The sequence below is a fragment of the Pelophylax lessonae genome, assembly GCF_965119305.1.
Source record: "Pelophylax lessonae genome assembly, chromosome: 6".
Lineage (NCBI taxonomy): Eukaryota > Metazoa > Chordata > Amphibia > Anura > Ranidae > Pelophylax > Pelophylax lessonae.
The window spans coordinates 40,529,798-40,548,275 of record NC_138773.1 but is presented as its reverse complement, the minus strand read 5'-3'; the positions used below and the strand labels follow the sequence as shown (position 1 = coordinate 40,548,275).

General features: G+C 44.3%; 1 protein-coding gene across 1 annotated transcript in view; it reads right to left on the bottom strand.

The window, feature by feature from the left end:
* LOC309558546 (uncharacterized protein) overlaps positions 1-18,478 on the bottom strand; it is a gene marked incomplete at its 3' end in the record, with an annotated part of 62,985 nt that overhangs the window by 23,171 nt on the left and 21,336 nt on the right. Inside the window, 3 exon segments of the mRNA XM_082261625.1 lie at positions 1,160-1,465; positions 4,630-4,977; positions 5,109-5,426. Of these exon segments, the coding sequence (XP_082117751.1) occupies positions 1,160-1,465; positions 4,630-4,977; positions 5,109-5,426 (972 nt within the window).

Genomic DNA, 18,478 nt, shown 5'->3' with positions numbered 1-18,478 from the left:
ACTGGTGGTTCCACATGGAGCTTATTATACAGTATGCCTGTTTTAGGCGACCTTTGTGAGTGCAATTTTATTGTATTTTAAACATACACTGTTGAATAAATCCTGCTACACCATTGGAGGCTTGATGTCTCTTTCCACCCTCCCCCTTCTTCTGTTGCAGGTTTCTGGTTCTCAGCCTATCCAAAGAGGCAGCCTACTCCAGTCAACTGTGTGAGCCAGAGGCTATTCACTAAGTGATCACAGCCCAGACCTCCAAGCTTATAAATTTCTATATATACACATGCGTATATCCTTGTGATTTTAGATCATTGCTTATCAGCATTTTTTGGGGTGTACCCACTCTCATCTGATGTCAGTATAGTCCCTCAAACACCATTCAATCTAATTGCTTAGGATCATCCCTTTATTGTACCAAGTACAGCGCTGAGTGTTGGTCGTTTGTAAGACAGCCATTCTCAACTAGGACTCCCCGGATGTTGGTAGGAGTTACTTGAGCTGTGGCTGATTGACCTACCATTTGGTGGTACTTGCATAGTTCTGGGGCCAACACGACTTGTCAGAGCCAACAGAAGGAATATTCTTCCTACTGATCACCAATGTAGAGAGCATTCTTCCCACTGACCAGTAATGTAAGCAGCATTCTTCCCACTGACTGCTAATGTAAGAAGCATTCTTCCCACTGACCATCAATGTCAGGAGCATTCTTTCCACTGACCATCAATGTAAGGAGCATTCTTCCCACTGACCATCAATGTAAGGAGCATTCTTCCCACTGACCATCAATGTAAGGAGCATTCTTTCCATAAGGAACATTCTTCCCACTGATCACAAATGTAAGGAGCATTCTTCCCATTGACCACCACTGTAAGAAACATTCTTCCCACTGACCTCTAATGTAAGGGGCATTTTTTTCACTCACCACCAGTGTATGGGACATTATTCTCACTGACCTCCAAAAGAAAAATATAAAATAAAAGTGTCTAATATAAAAATGTCTGTGTTGTCTATAGTAACTGCTCACCATCTATCTTACATGATGTCATGGTAGGTTGGAATATGAAACAGAGCATCTGATTGCCCAACACTGACAGTTCATGTTTCAGATGCCTCTGTAAATCAGGTTCACAGTGTTTCCAGTAATATTTATATCTTTTCTAACCTGGATCTCGTACAGATATCTCTCTGTATTCCTCATTCTTCATGGATGGATGCTCCCATGTCACTCTGACTATGAATTTAGGGTTTTCAAAGAGACTTTCAGGAATTTTACACTGACTGGTGACAGTAAATGTTCCATCTGAATTCTCACTGATTGCCTCCTCTGATGGCTTCTTCTCCCGGGTTGGCCAATATGTCCAAATAACTGTTAAATCTTCTGGGTAAAAGCCGAGAAGGCTGATAGTTGCCACCATATCTCCTGAGTCAAGAATGGGGAGTTGTATGGGCTGCTGGACTTTGGGCTTTGCTACAAGAGACAAGAATGTAATATGTAAAATAGTTGGATAAGGGTTTTAAAAGAAACCAAATAAAACAAAATCAAACAATTAGTTGAATATCTTCTTTTTTTAGTAGACTGTCCACCAATTACAGAACCAAGTCTCCGACATGTGCACATTGATAATGTAATAGAATAAATTACTCCCCTGCTTGCCAATACTGTGCCCGGGCAACCAATACCAGTGCAAAAGTATTGGTGCTCTATTTCAGCTATTTTATTTGCCCTACTTAATGCGGAGTTCCGGCCTCCGGTCCCGGGACAGTCAGGGCTAGTACATTCCACAATGGATAGCCTCGGAACTATCCCAGGTCGCACTTACCTTTTAGAAGAAATACTTACCTTGAAAATGTCTTTTCCAGCTCTGCCATCTCAGGTGTGGGCAGCTGAAGCCAACGTGTCCTCTTCGGTGTCCTCTTCTGCTTCCACTTCGTCCCAGAATGCGCCTGTGACGAGCGGGGCCGGTGCAGGCGCGTCATTCCTGCACAGCTTCTGGGCATGCCCAGAAGCTGTTTAGCAGGGAGTGACGTGCCTGAACCGGAAGTGACGAGCGGGGCCGGTGCAGGTGCATTGATTCCTGGGAGCGATGACGTTCAGCTCCCAGGAATCAATGGAGGTGAGGGCACGGGTCGCGGCCGCTGAGGGAGGAAGAAAGAAAGTTAAGTATATTTTCTTCAATAACAAGGTAAGTAAACAACAAAAAAATTGTGACTATCCATTTATTTTACAGGTGACACTGAGCAAGTGGATGGTCCAAAGTGGATTTTGAGGCCGGAACTCCGCTTTAAGTTCACACTTGCGTTAAAAGCAGGCATTTGAGGGGTGTTAAAAATGCCCCTCAAATGCCTATGCAAATTATACAATGGACAGCACACAGTGTTGCGTTGCTTTGCGTTTAAAGCCTTTCAACATCTCCCATTCAAGTCTATGATAACACTTCGCAAACGCTCTGGCAGGTGTTTGCGTGCGGTTGGGGGTGTTACAATTAGTGTAGTTTGTGAAAGCTTCAAAACTGCACATAGGGTGTTTTGGGAGCATTTTTAACTCGTCATTAACGCTTGTATAATGCCAGTCTAACTCCCATACTAAAGCTCATTGACGCCAGTCTAACGCTCATACTAATGCTATAGGAGTGTTTGTTAAGTGTTAGAAAGTTAGTGAAGTGTGAACAAGCCCTAAAGCTGAAGGACTGTGCACCCTAGTCTGGTGCATGTAATATATTTATGGTTCTGTTCTGCCTGTGTCCAAATTAGAGGTATAAGCTAGCTTCAAAAAGGTTCTTCTCTGCCATTGTCTACAGTGGAGGACTGGATCTGGATGGAGGACTGTGCCTGCTTCACTCTGTAGTACATGAATGTCCACCCAAGGCATGCACAGTAACAACAATTCTGCTATAGGACAGTGTGCTCAGGGGCAAAGAACAGGCCAAATCATCAGCAAAATGAAGTGGTATAGCAGCGCATGTACAAACCTTCCCAATTTTTCCATGGTTATAACTTGTCAAGATATGACTCTTCAGACTCCACTACAGAACAGCTTAAAGTAATATGAAACCTTGTTTTTTTTACTAAAATATTAAACATATTATACTTACGTGCTCTGTGCAATGGTTTTGCACAAAGCAGCCTCAATCCTCCTTTTCTGGGGTTCCCCGTCAGCACTCCAGGCCCCTCCTGTTTGGCGAGTGCCAAATGGACTTTTCCCGGCGGGGGGGGGGGGGGGGGGGGGCGGGGGACGAACGGTGTGTGCTCGCACCCTGAGCAGCCCAGTCTGCCCTCCTCCCCCCATCACAGCAATTGATTAACAGCAGTGGGGGCCAATGGCTGCTCTCGTAGACATCGCTGGGTTGGGTCCAGATAACAATAAGAGGGGGGTGGTTATTAAGGTAATGCATTAAGATAAAAAAAAAAAAACCTTGAAGCTTTATAACCACTTTTATATTAAATCAGTCTTTGAGTCTTCGCAAACTGACTTTGCATTTTTTTAATATCATTCTTTCTGACAACTAATATTCCTCACTTGCGCTAATGGTACATATACAAGGTGATCACGTCTCTTTTTATTATAGTATTGTCATTTGTAGCTTTCCTCCAACTGTGAACCCAATAGCATTAATTTTAAGTGTTGTAATATTATTATTATTACAAACTCAAAATATTGACCAAATTGGTCGGAAAATTGGCCCTTAATTTTTCTTCCCCTGATTTGGCTGAATTGCAGTGACTGATTGCATGGAAAAGCCTGTATCCTGCAGACGGATAAAATTACTTTTGTTCTTCCACAAGTTCTTTTCTAATAATTTTTATTGAAAAAGGTTTAGACAAACAATAAAGAGCTGAGTTGTACAAATGAATATCAAACAATGGTGTTACATTGTATTTTGATTATACTACAACTAAGCAATATTAGAGTGGGAATCTACAACCAACTCCACCTGGAGAGTATGAAGATGTACAGAAGGCACAGAGTATAGTGGTTGAAGTTGTCCATTCACTATAGGTATTGTAAAGATTATACTTGCGCATGCAGTAATGCAGAACTATTATGCGTATATTGTTCTTAAAGGAAAATAAAAATGCTATAAAAAATAGTCTCTGTAAAACTTAACCAAATTTCCAGTGCCAAACAGAGGAACACCATGCTTCCATACTTAGGCTAGAGGTGACCCTATAGCCTACATTAGAGCGTTCAAGGGGAGTCAATATAAAAGCTAGATGGAAGAAAAGAAAAAGGGAGAGAAGAAAAAAGACTGATCACGTCCCAGGCTGCTAACCCCCCCCGCCATCACAGAGACTGAAGGTATCTAATCCAGGGGTTCCAAACCTTTTCAAAGCGAAGTTGCTTGTCCCAGGGGATACTAGCCTATTTTTTACTAATCATGATCCAGGGGGTTTTGTTTTTGACTAACGCACGGTTAATCACAGGAGATTTTGATGCTTGCGCTATGGTAACTTTGGCTGCTAGAAAAATAAATAGACGTGGGATCTATGATGCTTGGGTAACTCACTCAACAGAACGGAAAATAATGCCGTCTTAATGTTTTCGGGGATATTTAGCCTGGCTATCCTCCACAAGTTCAAGAGAAGATTTGATAACTCTACAAACTACTCCGTTGTAAATCTAGCGGTACCTACCCAACACCTTTAAGGTTCCACTTGTCCTCTCTATTGGTTCCTCAAGACTGGGATGGTTCACTGTACAGATGACCTCTGACCCATGATCTGCTATTGATGGGGTAAATTCCAGAAGTGCTGTATGAGTAAATGTTTTATCTGGTTGAAGTTGAGATGTGCTGTCTGGAATCCTGTATCTCCCACCATCATGTATTTGATTTAATTGCCCACTTCCATGATCTTTAATAATCCATTTCACAATCAGATCATCGGGGTAAAAGTGTGATATTCTACATTGCAGTTGTGTCTGTTGGTTAGCAAACAATTTGGGTATTTGTATCATCTCTACTTCTGGCTGTGCAAGAAAATCTGAAAAAGATAACAGCAAAGGGCAGTTCATTATATGTATGTAATGAACCTCCACATACAGTATGAGGAATAATGTACAGAAGAGAACACATTTACAAACTTTGTGGAAGTAGAATCAATATTTCCCATACCTTTATTATCTTTCTTATCGCTTCTCCATTCTCTGTGTTTTGGGTGTTTAAGTTTGTTGTGTTCCACCAAGGCTCGCACAATATAAGCCTCATCTTCCCGGATCAACCCTCTGAGACTTTCACATGTGCTGGTGGCATTGAAGGTTTCATCTTGGTTCTGATGCATTAGAATGGTAGAACCTATGGAACGAGGCTGTGTGCTTGATGGTGGCTGGATCACCTCCCAGGTTACAGTAATTTTGTTGGGGTAGAAATGATCTACATCTAAACTAAAAATGCCACCTGAGGAGTGGGTGATCTCTCTCACCTTTGGGAGACCTGTAATAAAAGAATAATTGCAAACTGTTTATTACTTGATAATATATCTAAACAATTGGTTAGGAACTAAGCTTTAATACTCCACTTTAGTCACCTCTTCATATACCTGTATTCAGGACTTTATACGATCTGCTCTACTTTTTCGTGAATTAATTTCCTCATACTGTTCAGCATTCATCAGCACTTGAAAACTTTAGTCTAAACCCTTACAACTCAACTATATAGAAAAACATAAAATATGACTGTAACAACACCTCAAAGTATGAAAGGGGTTACAGTCGTCGAGGATAATTCGCTCCCAAACACCAGGAAAGCTATCGACCACTCCAATCCGCCATACATGAAGCCCATACAAATAATCCCCCCCCCCCCCCTCAAGTACGAGACAAGGCTCCGTATTGCGGTCAAGTGAGAATAACTCTCTTCTACTCTTTATTGAAAGAAACACAGCATTTATATACACTTTGAGAATACCACATGAACAGTGACTGTGTAATTACATCTCTTAGTAGACAGCCAGGTGAGCTCATTAACATACTTATCAATAGTCTCAGACCCAATTGTCATACTGTCCTATTTTAGACAAAAGCACTTAGTTAATCAGTAGACATTCTTTAGGAGGGGCTGCTGGAAACAACCCCCCCCCCCTCTCTCTGCAGCTAATACACATTGATTATCAGACATGGTGTCTCTCCTAGTTATTGGACGCCCAAATTAGGAGTTACAGTGTATAGGAATAAGGTAGATCTCCAAATTTCCTGAGAGATACAGGTTATGCATATTACTGTCCCATTTGAAGTAGTCCAAACCATATTCTCAGTGTACACCACCCTCCCGGTCACTCTGCATCCATAAAAGATGCAGGGTGACTTAAACATAAGAAAGCCACACAAGGCTGGACATGGTGCCTCCCAACCTCTTTAAAGGAATTTGGGGTCCACAACCCCCATGCCCAAAGTGACTCCTATCACAATGACTACAGACACTTACTTTACCCATTGCTCCCACACTATCAACTTAAAGTGTTACTAAACCCACAACAGTAAATTCAGTTTGTATATGCAGTACAGCATGCTTGTTATATTCACTGTGGAACCTAACGGGTTTATCTTCTGCATTTTGTACAAAGACTTTGATCCTGTATATACAGATCCTTCTCTTCTTCCACTGATTCCAGAAACATGTCCGAATTGTAGCGCTGTCCCCGTAGTGCTGTGTGATGACTTCTTGGGTCTCCTCTGATTACCTTCAGACGGTCACTCAGGGACAGTCTCACTCACCCGTCCTTACTCCCAGTTGCTCGGTGCTCAATAAACTGTCCAGGGGATTTGGTTTTATATTTATTGTGGAACTTGGATGGGAGAAGGAAATAGTGGGATACTCCAACTTGAACTATTCACAGTAGATAAGGACAACTCTCACTTTAACCATACTGCTTTAACCATACTGCCACTTTTACGGAAGAATTAAGTCTTCTTGCTCTCTATAGCAGCAGATTTGATTCAACTACATTATCTTCAGGACACTCTCTAGCATCCCCTTGATTGACACCCATCCACTGACTCTTCTAGCAAAAGGGATGGCCCTCACAGGACAGGCCCCATGACACAGATCTGTATTCACTATAGGCAGAATCAGATCCTTTCCAGTGTCTCCCTTACAGTCAGTTCTGCAGGACTTCTGGGTTCAGCTTCTCTCTAACTCTCCAGCCCTCAGGTTGACCACCTGAGACCGCATATAAGCTTCTACAGAGGAGGGGCAGCCGCCCCCTCTCTCCAGGACCCTGCTCTCCATCTGAAAGACCCAGAGCACCTGTGCCCTGGCATTTATATAGTATCCCAGTGTGCACTGAGGCACTTTCCTCTGCCAATCACCAAAGCTGTAGTAAATGCCTGTGAAATCATATGTCAGGTTTCCTCCCACTGTCCAATATGCCTCCCTATTGAACCAGTGTGAAACACTTCAGACAAACTGAGCTGCACCAGGGCACCATAAGCAGACCCCACTAATAGATCCTTCTCTCTGGTAGTCAGAGAGCAATATAAATGTTCCTGGCAATCTCTCTGGTAAGCAGAAAAACCCCAAAACTATACTCTCTTCTAGCACCTACCTAGGAAGGTGCTACAGAATAATACAGAAGCTTTGGAGTCAGGTGGCACATGCTCAGTTTTGAGTGTATTGCTAGAGAGAGGTTTTCCTTTTTTCTTGGGAGGGTGCATGTGATCAGCACAGGGGCAATCAGCCCTGTTCAGACAGAGGGTCAGGAGTCATGCATCCTGATAGAACAGCCAGTGCAGTATAAAAACTCCTCCAACAAGCTTTAGGCCCTATGCACACGGGGCGTTTTTAACGCCGCTGTAAGTAGCGTCAGGCGTTTTCTTTTTGCAGCCTAAAAACGCCCCTCCATGTTATTCTATGGCCTCATGCACACTCAGACGTTTTTGAGCTGTAAGTGGCCTAGACGTTTTTAAGCTGCAACAAGAACCCACGACCTGCGCGTTCTGAGGACCAGCGTTAGAGCGTTAAAAACGCCTGACGCTGCTAAAGGCTGAATAACATTGCTATAACGTTGCTTAACGTGCGTTAAGCAACGTTATACGTTTTTTTTTCTTCCATTCAAAATCAATGGTTCCCTATGGGAGCCTATTGATTTGAATAGAGGTCGCACCGCAACATCGCAAGTCGGAATCCGACTTGCGGGGCGACATGCGCTGTGAGAATCTTGAGGGGGAACTCCACACCAAAATGGGAAAAAAAACGGTGTGGGGGTCCCCCCCTGGTTCCAAACCAGGCCCTTCGGGTCTGGTATGGAATTTGAGGGTAGCCCCATGCCGAAAAAACGGCGTGGGGTCCCCCCCAAAATCCATACCAGACCCTTATCCGAGCATACAGCCCGGCAGGCCAGGAAAGGGGAGGGGACGAGTGAGCGGCCCCACCCCCCCTGGACCACACCAGGCCACATGCCCTCAACATGGGGGGGTGTGGGTGCTTTGAGGCAGGGGGGGGCTCTGCACCCTCCACATCAAAGCACCTTGCCCCCATGTAGATGAGGACAAGGGCCTCATCCCCACAACCCTGGCCGGTGGTTGTGGGGGTCTGCGGGCAGGGAGCTCATCGGAATCTGGAAGCCCCCTTTAACAAGGGGGGCCCCCCAGATCCCGGACCCCCTCCCTATGTGAATGTGCACGGCCTGGAGAAGGAGCGCATGCTCCGCAACGCGTCGCCGTTCAAGCACACAGAGTCGACCAGGAAGTGACACCACAGCCCTCCATCCTACGGACTCACGCTGCCGGATCATCACAGAGCGATCAGCGCGTCCCGCACCAGGAGACCGCAGCTTATCCCTCGCAGCACCAGCTCCAACAGGACCTTGGGAGGACCCCCTGGACGAACTCTGCATACCCACCATTATTGAGATGCCTGTTTTTACCGTACTCTTGTGAGTAGTACTCCTGCTATTGCTAATAAAATGTTTTATTGCTACACTTAGATCGGCGCCCGGTCTTCTCTCTTCTTGACAAGGCTGCTATATACTGCTGATGATAAAAGGTATTTAGCAGTTTATATTTACTAAAATAATTGCATTTCCATGTTCTGTGTACTGTGGGAGACCAGATTTAGTGAATGCAAATATTTGCCTCGGATACCCCCATGGACTATATTCACAAATACCTTGGTGTAAAGTCATATAAATTGTCATATTTAATTTAAATGTCATGTGTAACAGTGTCATGTGACTCGTTAGTGTTACAAGGTCTCAGGTGTGAATGGGGAGCAGGTGTGTTAAATTTGGTGTTATTGCTCTCACTCTCTCATACTGATCACTGGAAGTTCAACATGGAACCTCATGGCAAATAACTCTCTGAGGATCTAAAAAACAGAATTGTTGCTCTACATAGAAAATGGCAGAAGATTGCCAAGACCCTGAAACTGATCTGCAGCATGGTGGCCAAGACCATACAGCCGTTTAATAGGACATGTTCCACTCAGAACAGGCCCCGCTATGGTCGACCAAAGAAGTTGAGTGCACATGCTCAGCGTCATATCCAGAGGTTGTCTTTGGGAAATAGACATATAAGTGCTGCCAACATTGCTGCAGAGGTTGAAGGGGTGGGAGGTCAGCCTTTCAGTGCTCAAACCAAACGCTGCACACTGCATCAATTTGGTCTGCATGGCTGTAGTCCCAGAAGGAAGCCTCTTCTATAGATAATGCACAAGAAAGCTCACAAACAGTTTGTTGAAGACAAGCAGACTAAGGACATGGATTACTGGAACCATGTCCTGAGATCTGGTGAGACCAAGATAAACTTATTTGGTTCAGATGGTGTCAAGCGTGTGTGGCGACAACGAGGTGAGGAGTACAAAGACAAGTGTGTCTTGCCTACAGTCAAGCATGGTGGTGGGAGTGTCATGGTCTGGGGCTGCATGAGTGTTGCCGACACTGGGGAGGTACAGTTCATTGAGGGAACCATGAATACCAACATGTACTGTGACATACTGAAGCAGAGCATGATCCCCTCCCTTCAGAGACTGGGCCGCAGGGCAGTATTCCAACAAGATAACGACCCCAAACACACCTCCAAGACAACCACTGCCTTGCTAAAGAAGCTGAGGGTAGATGGACTGCCCAAGCATGTCTCCAGACCTAAACCCTATTGAGCATCTGTGGGGCATCCTCAAACAGAAGGTGGAGGAGCGCAAGGTCTCTAACATCCACCAGCTCTGTGATGCCGTCATGGAGGAGTGGAAGAGGACTCCAGTGGCGACCTGTGAAGCTCTGGTGAACTTCATGCCCAAGAGGGTTAAGGCAGAGCCGGAAAATAATGGTGGCCACACAAAATATTAAAACTTTGGGTCCAATTTGGACATTTCCACCTAAGGGTGTACTCACTTTTTTTGCCAGCAGTTTAGACATTAATGGCTGTGTGTTGAGTTATTTTGAGGGGACAGCAAATTTACACTGTTATACAAGCTGTACACTCACTACTTTACATTGTAGCAAAGTGTCATTTCTTCAGTGTTGTCACATGAAAAGATATGATAAAATATTTCCAAAAATGTGAGGGTGTACTCACTTTTGTGAGATACTGTATATGTATATATAATGTATGTATATCTGTGGCAGGGAACACAATCTGCATTGCAGTACCATTTGTGCAGGCTGAACAGCATTATGGCAGTGAGCAAGGGGGTTACTGCACCACGCGGGAGAGAGCGCGCCAAAGAGATCTGCCTTGCAGGGGGAGCAACCGCTGCACAGTCAGCTAGCCTGGGGCCGTGGGTAGAGTCGCCGTCCGCTGAGGGAGCTGAGACATCACTTCCGCCATCAGGTGTAGCTGAGGAGCAGACACGTGTGTGGAGGAGAAAGATGGCAGATGCCAGAGTGAGCCAGTGTGCAGGGGCTATCCCACGTGTTGGCGGAGAACCTGCAGAGGGGACTGAATGGCAGAACTCGACCCTGTTGGACACAAGGGAAGTCTGGCTACTGTTACAAAATACCACTTCAGCAACAATAGATCCACTCCAGCAGCAAAAACAGATCTTCCAGCAGCAAGCAACAATAGACCTCTCCCTCAACAGCAGATCCTTCCCAGCAACAATTGATTCCTCAGCAACCTAAGACATCCTAAGTAGTGTTGAGCGAACACGGACTGTATTATTCGTGTTCGTACCGAATAATTGGATTTTTTTTACCCGAACACGGACACGGACACTTTACTGTATGTTCGGGTAAAAATCCGTGTTCGGTCGTTTTATTTCCGGGTTTTGCATGCTTTGGCGCTCTTTTCATGGCGGGCTTTCAACAGCCAATCAACAATCGTTTAACTGGTGTGCCTTAAGCCATCCCAGCCATGCCTGCAAATGTCTTAGTAGCTGTGATTGGCCGTCTGAAGCATGTGACCAAGTCTTTATAAGTTCGAGGCAGCCGCCGCAGCAGCGTCATTCTGCTGCTTAGCTAAGGGACAGAGCACACATCAATGTGCTGGCTGCTGATTAGGGAAAGATAGGCAGGAAAAAACCATTTGTGTCCGGATAGAATTGAGGGACAGGTCGGAGTGTTTAGGCAGGGCGAGTTGTAGGCATTTTAGGGATAGAGTCTGCTGAATTATAGGGTCAGTGTCTTCTACAAACTACAATCGATATTGCTGTGTGGGGGGTGGGGTGAATCTGCACTCAATCCTGATCTACGATCTCTTCTCAATCCTGTTAGGGACAGAGTCTGCTGAATTTTAGGGAAACTGTGTTCTACAAACTACAATCGATATTGCTGTGTGGTGTGGGATTGGAGATAGGCAGGTGTCAGTGATCCACATCCATTTTTCTGTGTGTGAGCTGCAGTGAACACAATCTTTTTGGGCTGCAGTGAACACAATCTTTTTGGGCTGCAGTGAACACAATCTTTTTGGGCTGCAGTGAACACAATCTTTTTGGGCTGCAGTGAACACAATCTTTTTGGGCTGCAGTGAACACAATCTTTTTGGGGTGCAGTGAACAAAATCTTTTTGGGGTGCAGTGAACACAATCCTTTTTGGTGTGCAGTGAACACAATCTTTGTGGGGTGCAGTGAACAAAATCCTTTGTGGGGTGCAGTGAACACAATCTTTTTGGGGTGCAGTGAACAAAATCCTTTTTGGGGTGCAGTGAACAACATCCTTTTTGGGGTGCAGTGAACACAATCTTTTTGGGGTGCAGTGAACAAAATCCTTTGTGGGGTGCAGTGAACACAATCTTTTTGGGGTGCAGTGAACACAATCTTTTTGGGGTGGAGTGAACAACATCCTTTTTGGGGTGCAGTGAACAAAATCCTTTTTGGGGTGCAGTGAACAAAATAATTTTTGGGGTGCAGTGAACACAATCTTTTTGGGGTGCAGTGAACACAATCTTTGTGGGGTGCAGTGAACACAATCTTTTTGGGGTGGAGTGAACAACATCCTTTTTGGGGTGCAGTGAACAACATCCTTTTTGGGGTGCAGTGAACACAATCTTTTTGGGGTGCAGTGAACACAATCTTTGTGGGGTACAGTGAACAGAATCTTTGTGGGGTGCAGTGAACACAATCTTTGGGGGGTACAGTGAACACAATCTTTTTGGGGTGCAGTGAACACAATCTTTGTGGGGTGCAGTGAACACAATCTTTTTGGGGTGGAGTGAACAAAATCATTTTTGGGGTGCAGTGAACAACATCCTTTTTGGGGTGCAGTGATCAAAATCCTTTTTGGGGTGCAGTGAACACAATCTTTTTGGGGTGCAGTGAACAAAATCCTTTGTGGGGTGCAGTGAACAGAATCTTTGTGGGGTGCAGTGAACACAATCTTTGGGGGGGTACAGTGAACACAATCTTTTTGGGGTGCAGTGAACACAATCTTTGTGGGGTACAGTGAACAGAATCTTTGTGGGGTGCAGTGAACACAATCTTTGGGGGGTACAGTGAACACAATCTTTTTGGGGTGCAGTGAACACAATCTTTGGGGGGTACAGTGAACACAATCTTTTTGGGGTGCAGTGAACACAATCTTTGTGGGGTGCAGTGAACACAATCTTTGGGGGGGTACAGTGAACACAATCTTTTTGGGGTGCAGTGAACAACATCCTTTTAGGGTGCAGTGAACACAATCTTTGTGGGGTGCAGTGAACAACATCTTTTTAGGGTGCAGTGAACACAATCTTTGTGGGGTACAGTGAACAGAATCTTTGTGGGGTGCAGTGAACACAATCTTTGGGGGGTACAGTGAACACAATCTTTGTGAGGTGCAGTGAACACAATCTTTGTGGGGTGCAGTGAACACAATCATTGTGGGGTGCAGTGAACTCAATCTTTGTGGGGTACAGTGAACACAATCTCATACTTCTGAAGATTTGAGGGTGCTGCCTGTTCCATACTCCCCCTACTCCTCATCTAGCCTTTTAGGGGTACAAACAATAGTAATTGGGGCCTAGTGTGGTTGTGTACGTGTGATATACATACACTTTTTTTGGATCATATTTTCTATTCCGCTATTTAATCAAAAACCTTTGGGGATCAGTTAAATTGGGGGATAGTCTGTGTTGGTACGTGTGAGAGAGATCCACCTTTCCAAGTTGTTGGGGTTCATCTCATACTTCTGAAGGTTTGAGGGTGCTGCCTGTTCCATACTCCCCCTACTCCTAGCCTTTTAGGGGTACAAACAATAGTAATTGGGGCCTAGTGTGGTTGTGTACGTGTGATATACATACACTTTTTTTGGATCATATTTTCTATTCCGCTATTTAATCAAAAACCTTTGGGGATCAGTTAAATTGGGGGATAGTCTGTGTTGGTACGTGTGAGAGAGATCCACCTTTCCAAGTTGTTGGGGTTCATCTCATACTTCTGAAGGTTTGAGGGTGCTGCCTGTTCCATACCCCCCCCTACTCCTCATCTAGCCTTTTAGGGGTACAAACAATAGTAATTGGGGCCTAGTGTGGTTGTGTACGTGTGATATACATACACTTTTTTTGGATCATATTTTCTATTCCGCTATTTAATCAAAAACCTTTGGGGATCAGTTAAATTGGGGGATAGTCTGTGTTGGTACGTGTGAGAGAGATCCACCTTTCCAAGTTTTTGGGGTTCATCTCATACTTCTGAAGATTTGAGGGTGCTGCCTGTTCCATACCCCCCCTACTCCTCATCTAGCCTTTTAGGGGTACAAACAATAGTAATTGGGGCCTAGTGTGGTTGTGTACGTGTGATATACATACACTTTTTTTGGATCATATTTTCTATTCCGCTATTTAATCAAAAACCTTTGGGGATCAGTTAAATTGGGGGATAGTCTGTGTTGGTACGTGTGAGAGAGATCCACCTTTCCAAGTTGTTGGGGTTCATCTCATACTTCTGAAGGTTTGAGGGTGCTGCCTGTTCCATACTCCCCCTACTCCTCATCTAGCCTTTTAGGGGTACAAACAATAGTAATTGGGGCCTAGTGTGGTTGTGTACGTGTGATATACATACACTTTTTTTGGATCATATTTTCTATTCCGCTATTTAATCAAAAACCTTTGGGGATCAGTTAAATTGGGGGATAGTCTGTGTTGGTACGTGTGAGAGAGATCCACCTTTCCAAGTTGTTGGGGTTCATCTCATACTTCTGAAGGTTTGAGGGTGCTGCCTGTTCCATACTCCCCCTACTCCTAGCCTTTTAGGGGTACAAACAATAGTAATTGGGGCCTAGTGTGGTTGTGTACGTGTGATATACATACACTTTTTTTGGATCATATTTTCTATTCCGCTATTTAATCAAAAACCTTTGGGGATCAGTTAAATTGGGGGATAGTCTGTGTTGGTACGTGTGAGAGAGATCCACCTTTCCAAGTTGTTGGGGTTCATCTCATACTTCTGAAGGTTTGAGGGTGCTGCCTGTTCCATACTCCCCCTACTCCTCATCTAGCCTTTTAGGGGTACAAACAATAGTAATTGGGGCCCAGTGTGGTTGTGTACGTGTGATATACATACACTTTTTTTGGATCATATTTTCTATTCCGCTATTTAATCAAAAACCTTTGGGGATCAGTTAAATTGGGGGATAGTCTGTGTTGGTACGTGTGAGAGAGATCCACCTTTCCAAGTTGTTGGGGTTCATCTCATACTTCTGAAGGTTTGAGGGTGCTGCCTGTTCCATACTCCCCCTACTCCTCATCTAGCCTTTTAGGGGTACAAACAATAGTAATTGGGGCCTAGTGTGGTTGTGTACGTGTGATATACATACACTTTTTTGGGATCATATTTTCTATTCCGCTATTTAATCAAAAACCTTTGGGGATCAGTTAAATTGGGGGATAGTCTGTGTTGGTACGTGTGAGAGAGATCCACCTTTCCAAGTTGTTGGGGTTCATCTCATACTTCTGAAGGTTTGAGGGTGCTGCCTGTTCCATACTCCCCCTACTCCTAGCCTTTTAGGGGTACAAACAATAGTAATTGGGGCCTAGTGTGGTTGTGTACGTGTGATATACATACACTTTTTTTGGATCATATTTTCTATTCCGCTATTTAATCAAAAACCTTTGGGGATCAGTTAAATTGGGGGATAGTCTGTGTTGGTACGTGTGAGAGAGATCCACCTTTCCAAGTTGTTGGGGTTCATCTCATACTTCTGAAGGTTTGAGGGTGCTGCCTGTTCCATACTCCCCCTACTCCTCATCTAGCCTTTTAGGGGTACAAACAATAGTAATTGGGGCCCAGTGTGGTTGTGTACGTGTGATATACATACACTTTTTTTGGATCATATTTTCTATTCCGCTATTTAATCAAAAACCTTTGGGGATCAGTTAAATTGGGGGATAGTCTGTGTTGGTACGTGTGAGAGAGATCCACCTTTCCAAGTTGTTGGGGTTCATCTCATACTTCTGAAGGTTTGAGGGTGCTGCCTGTTCCATACTCCCCCTACTCCTCATCTAGCCTTTTAGGGGTACAAACAATAGTAATTGGGGCCTAGTGTGGTTGTGTACGTGTGATATACATACACTTTTTTGGGATCATATTTTCTATTCCGCTATTTAATCAAAAACCTTTGGGGATCAGTTAAATTGGGGGATAGTCTGTGTTGGTACGTGTGAGAGAGATCCACCTTTCCAAGTTGTTGGGGTTCATCTCATACTTCTGAAGGTTTGAGGGTGCTGCCTGTTCCATACCCCCCCTACTCCTCATCTAGCCTTTTAGGGGTACAAACAATAGTAATTGGGGCCTAGTGTGGTTGTGTACGTGTGATATACATACACTTTTTTTGGATCATATTTTCTATTCCGCTATTTAATCAAAAACCTTTGGGGATCAGTTAAATTGGGGGATAGTCTGTGTTGGTACGTGTGAGAGAGATCCACCTTTCCAAGTTTTTGGGGTTCATCTCATACTTCTGAAGATTTGAGGGTGCTGCCTGTTCCATACCCCCCCTACTCCTCATCTAGCCTTTTAGGGGTACAAACAATAGTAATTGGGGCCTAGTGTGGTTGTGTACGTGTGATATACATACACTTTTTTTGGATCATATTTTCTATTCCGCTATTTAATCAAAAACCTTTGGGGATCAGTTAAATTGGGGGATAGTCTGTGTTGGTACGTGTGAGAGAGATCCACCTTTCCAAGTTGTTGGGGTTCATCTCATACTTCTGAAGGTTTGAGGGTGCTGCCTGTTCCATACTCCCCCTACTCCTAGCCTTTTAGGGGTACAAACAATAGTAATTGGGGCCTAGTGTGGTTGTGTACGTGTGATATACATACACTTTTTTTGGATCATATTTTCTATTCCGCTATTTAATCAAAAACCTTTGGGGATCAGTTAAATTGGGGGATAGTCTGTGTTGGTACGTGTGAGAGAGATCCACCTTTCCAAGTTGTTGGGGTTCATCTCATACTTCTGAAGGTTTGAGGGTGCTGCCTGTTCCATACTCCCCCTACTCCTAGCCTTTTAGGGGTACAAACAATAGTAATTGGGGCCTAGTGTGGTTGTGTACGTGTGATATACATACACTTTTTTTGGATCATATTTTCTATTCCGCTATTTAATCAAAAACCTTTGGGGATCAGTTAAATTGGGGGATAGTCTGTGTTGGTACGTGTGAGAGAGATCCACCTTTCCAAGTTGTTGGGGTTCATCTCATACTTCTGAAGGTTTGAGGGTGCTGCCTGTTCCATACCCCCCCTACTCCTCATCTAGCCTTTTAGGGGTACAAACAATAGTAATTGGGGCCTAGTGTGGTTGTGTACGTGTGATATACATACACTTTTTTTGGATCATATTTTCTATTCCGCTATTTAATCAAAAACCTTTGGGGATCAGTTAAATTGGGGGATAGTCTGTGTTGGTACGTGTGAGAGAGATCCACCTTTCCAAGTTTTTGGGGTTCATCTCATACTTCTGAAGATTTGAGGGTGCTGCCTGTTCCATACTCCTCCTCCTACTGCTCAACCATCCTTTTAGGGGTACAAACAATAGTAGTTGGGGCCTAGTGTGGTGGTGTACGTGCGAGATACATACACTTTCTTTTTGATCATATTTTCTATTCCGCTATTCAATTAAAACCTTTGGGGATCAATTCAATTGCGAGATAGTCTGTGTCGGTACGTGTGAGATCCACCTTTCCAAGTTGTTGGGGTTCATCTCATACTTCTGAAGATTTGAGGGTGCTGCCTGTTCCATACTCCTGCTCCTACTGCTCAACCATCCTTTTAGGGGTACAAACAATAGTAATTGGGGCCTAGTGTGGTTGTGTACGTGCGAGATACATACACTTTTTTTGATCATATTTCCTATTCCGCTATTCAATAAAAACCTTTGAGGATCAATTGAATTGCGGGATAGTCTGTGTCGGTACGTGTGAGATCCACCTTTCCAAGTTTTTGGGGTTCATCTCATACTTCTGAAGATTTGAGGGTGCTGCCTGTTCCATACTCCTCCTCCTACTCCTCATCCATCCTTTTAGGGGTACAAACAATAGTAATTGGGGCCTAGTGTGGTTGTGTACGTGCGAGATACATACACTTTTTTTGATCATATTTCCTATTCCGCTATTCAATAAAAACCTTTGAGGATCAATTGAATTGCGGGATAGTCTGTGTCGGTACGTGTGAGATCCACCTTTCCAAGTTTTTGGGGTTCATCTCATACTTCTGAAGATTTGAGGGTGCTGTCTGTTCCATACTCCTCCTACTCCTCATCCATCCTTTTAGGGGTAGAAACAATAGTAATTGGGGCCTAGTGTGGTTTTGTACGTGCGAGATACATACACTTTTTTGGATCATATTTCCTATTCCGCTATTCAATAAAAACCTTTCTAGGGCAAGATCTTAAATTACAGAAATATGAGGAGACCGTCAAATAAGGGCCGTGGCCTGGGTCGTGGTGCTGCTGGTAGAGCTCCTGTTGCAAGGAGAGGACGTGGTCGATCTGTGCCAGCTACACGCACAAGTGAAACACCTTCCTCAAGTGTGAGTAGGCGACAGAACCTGCATCAGTATTTGGTAGGGCATCAAACGCCCCTAGAAGTGATGAGGCCAGAACAAGTTGAGGCGATAGTAGATTGGTTTGCTGCTGACA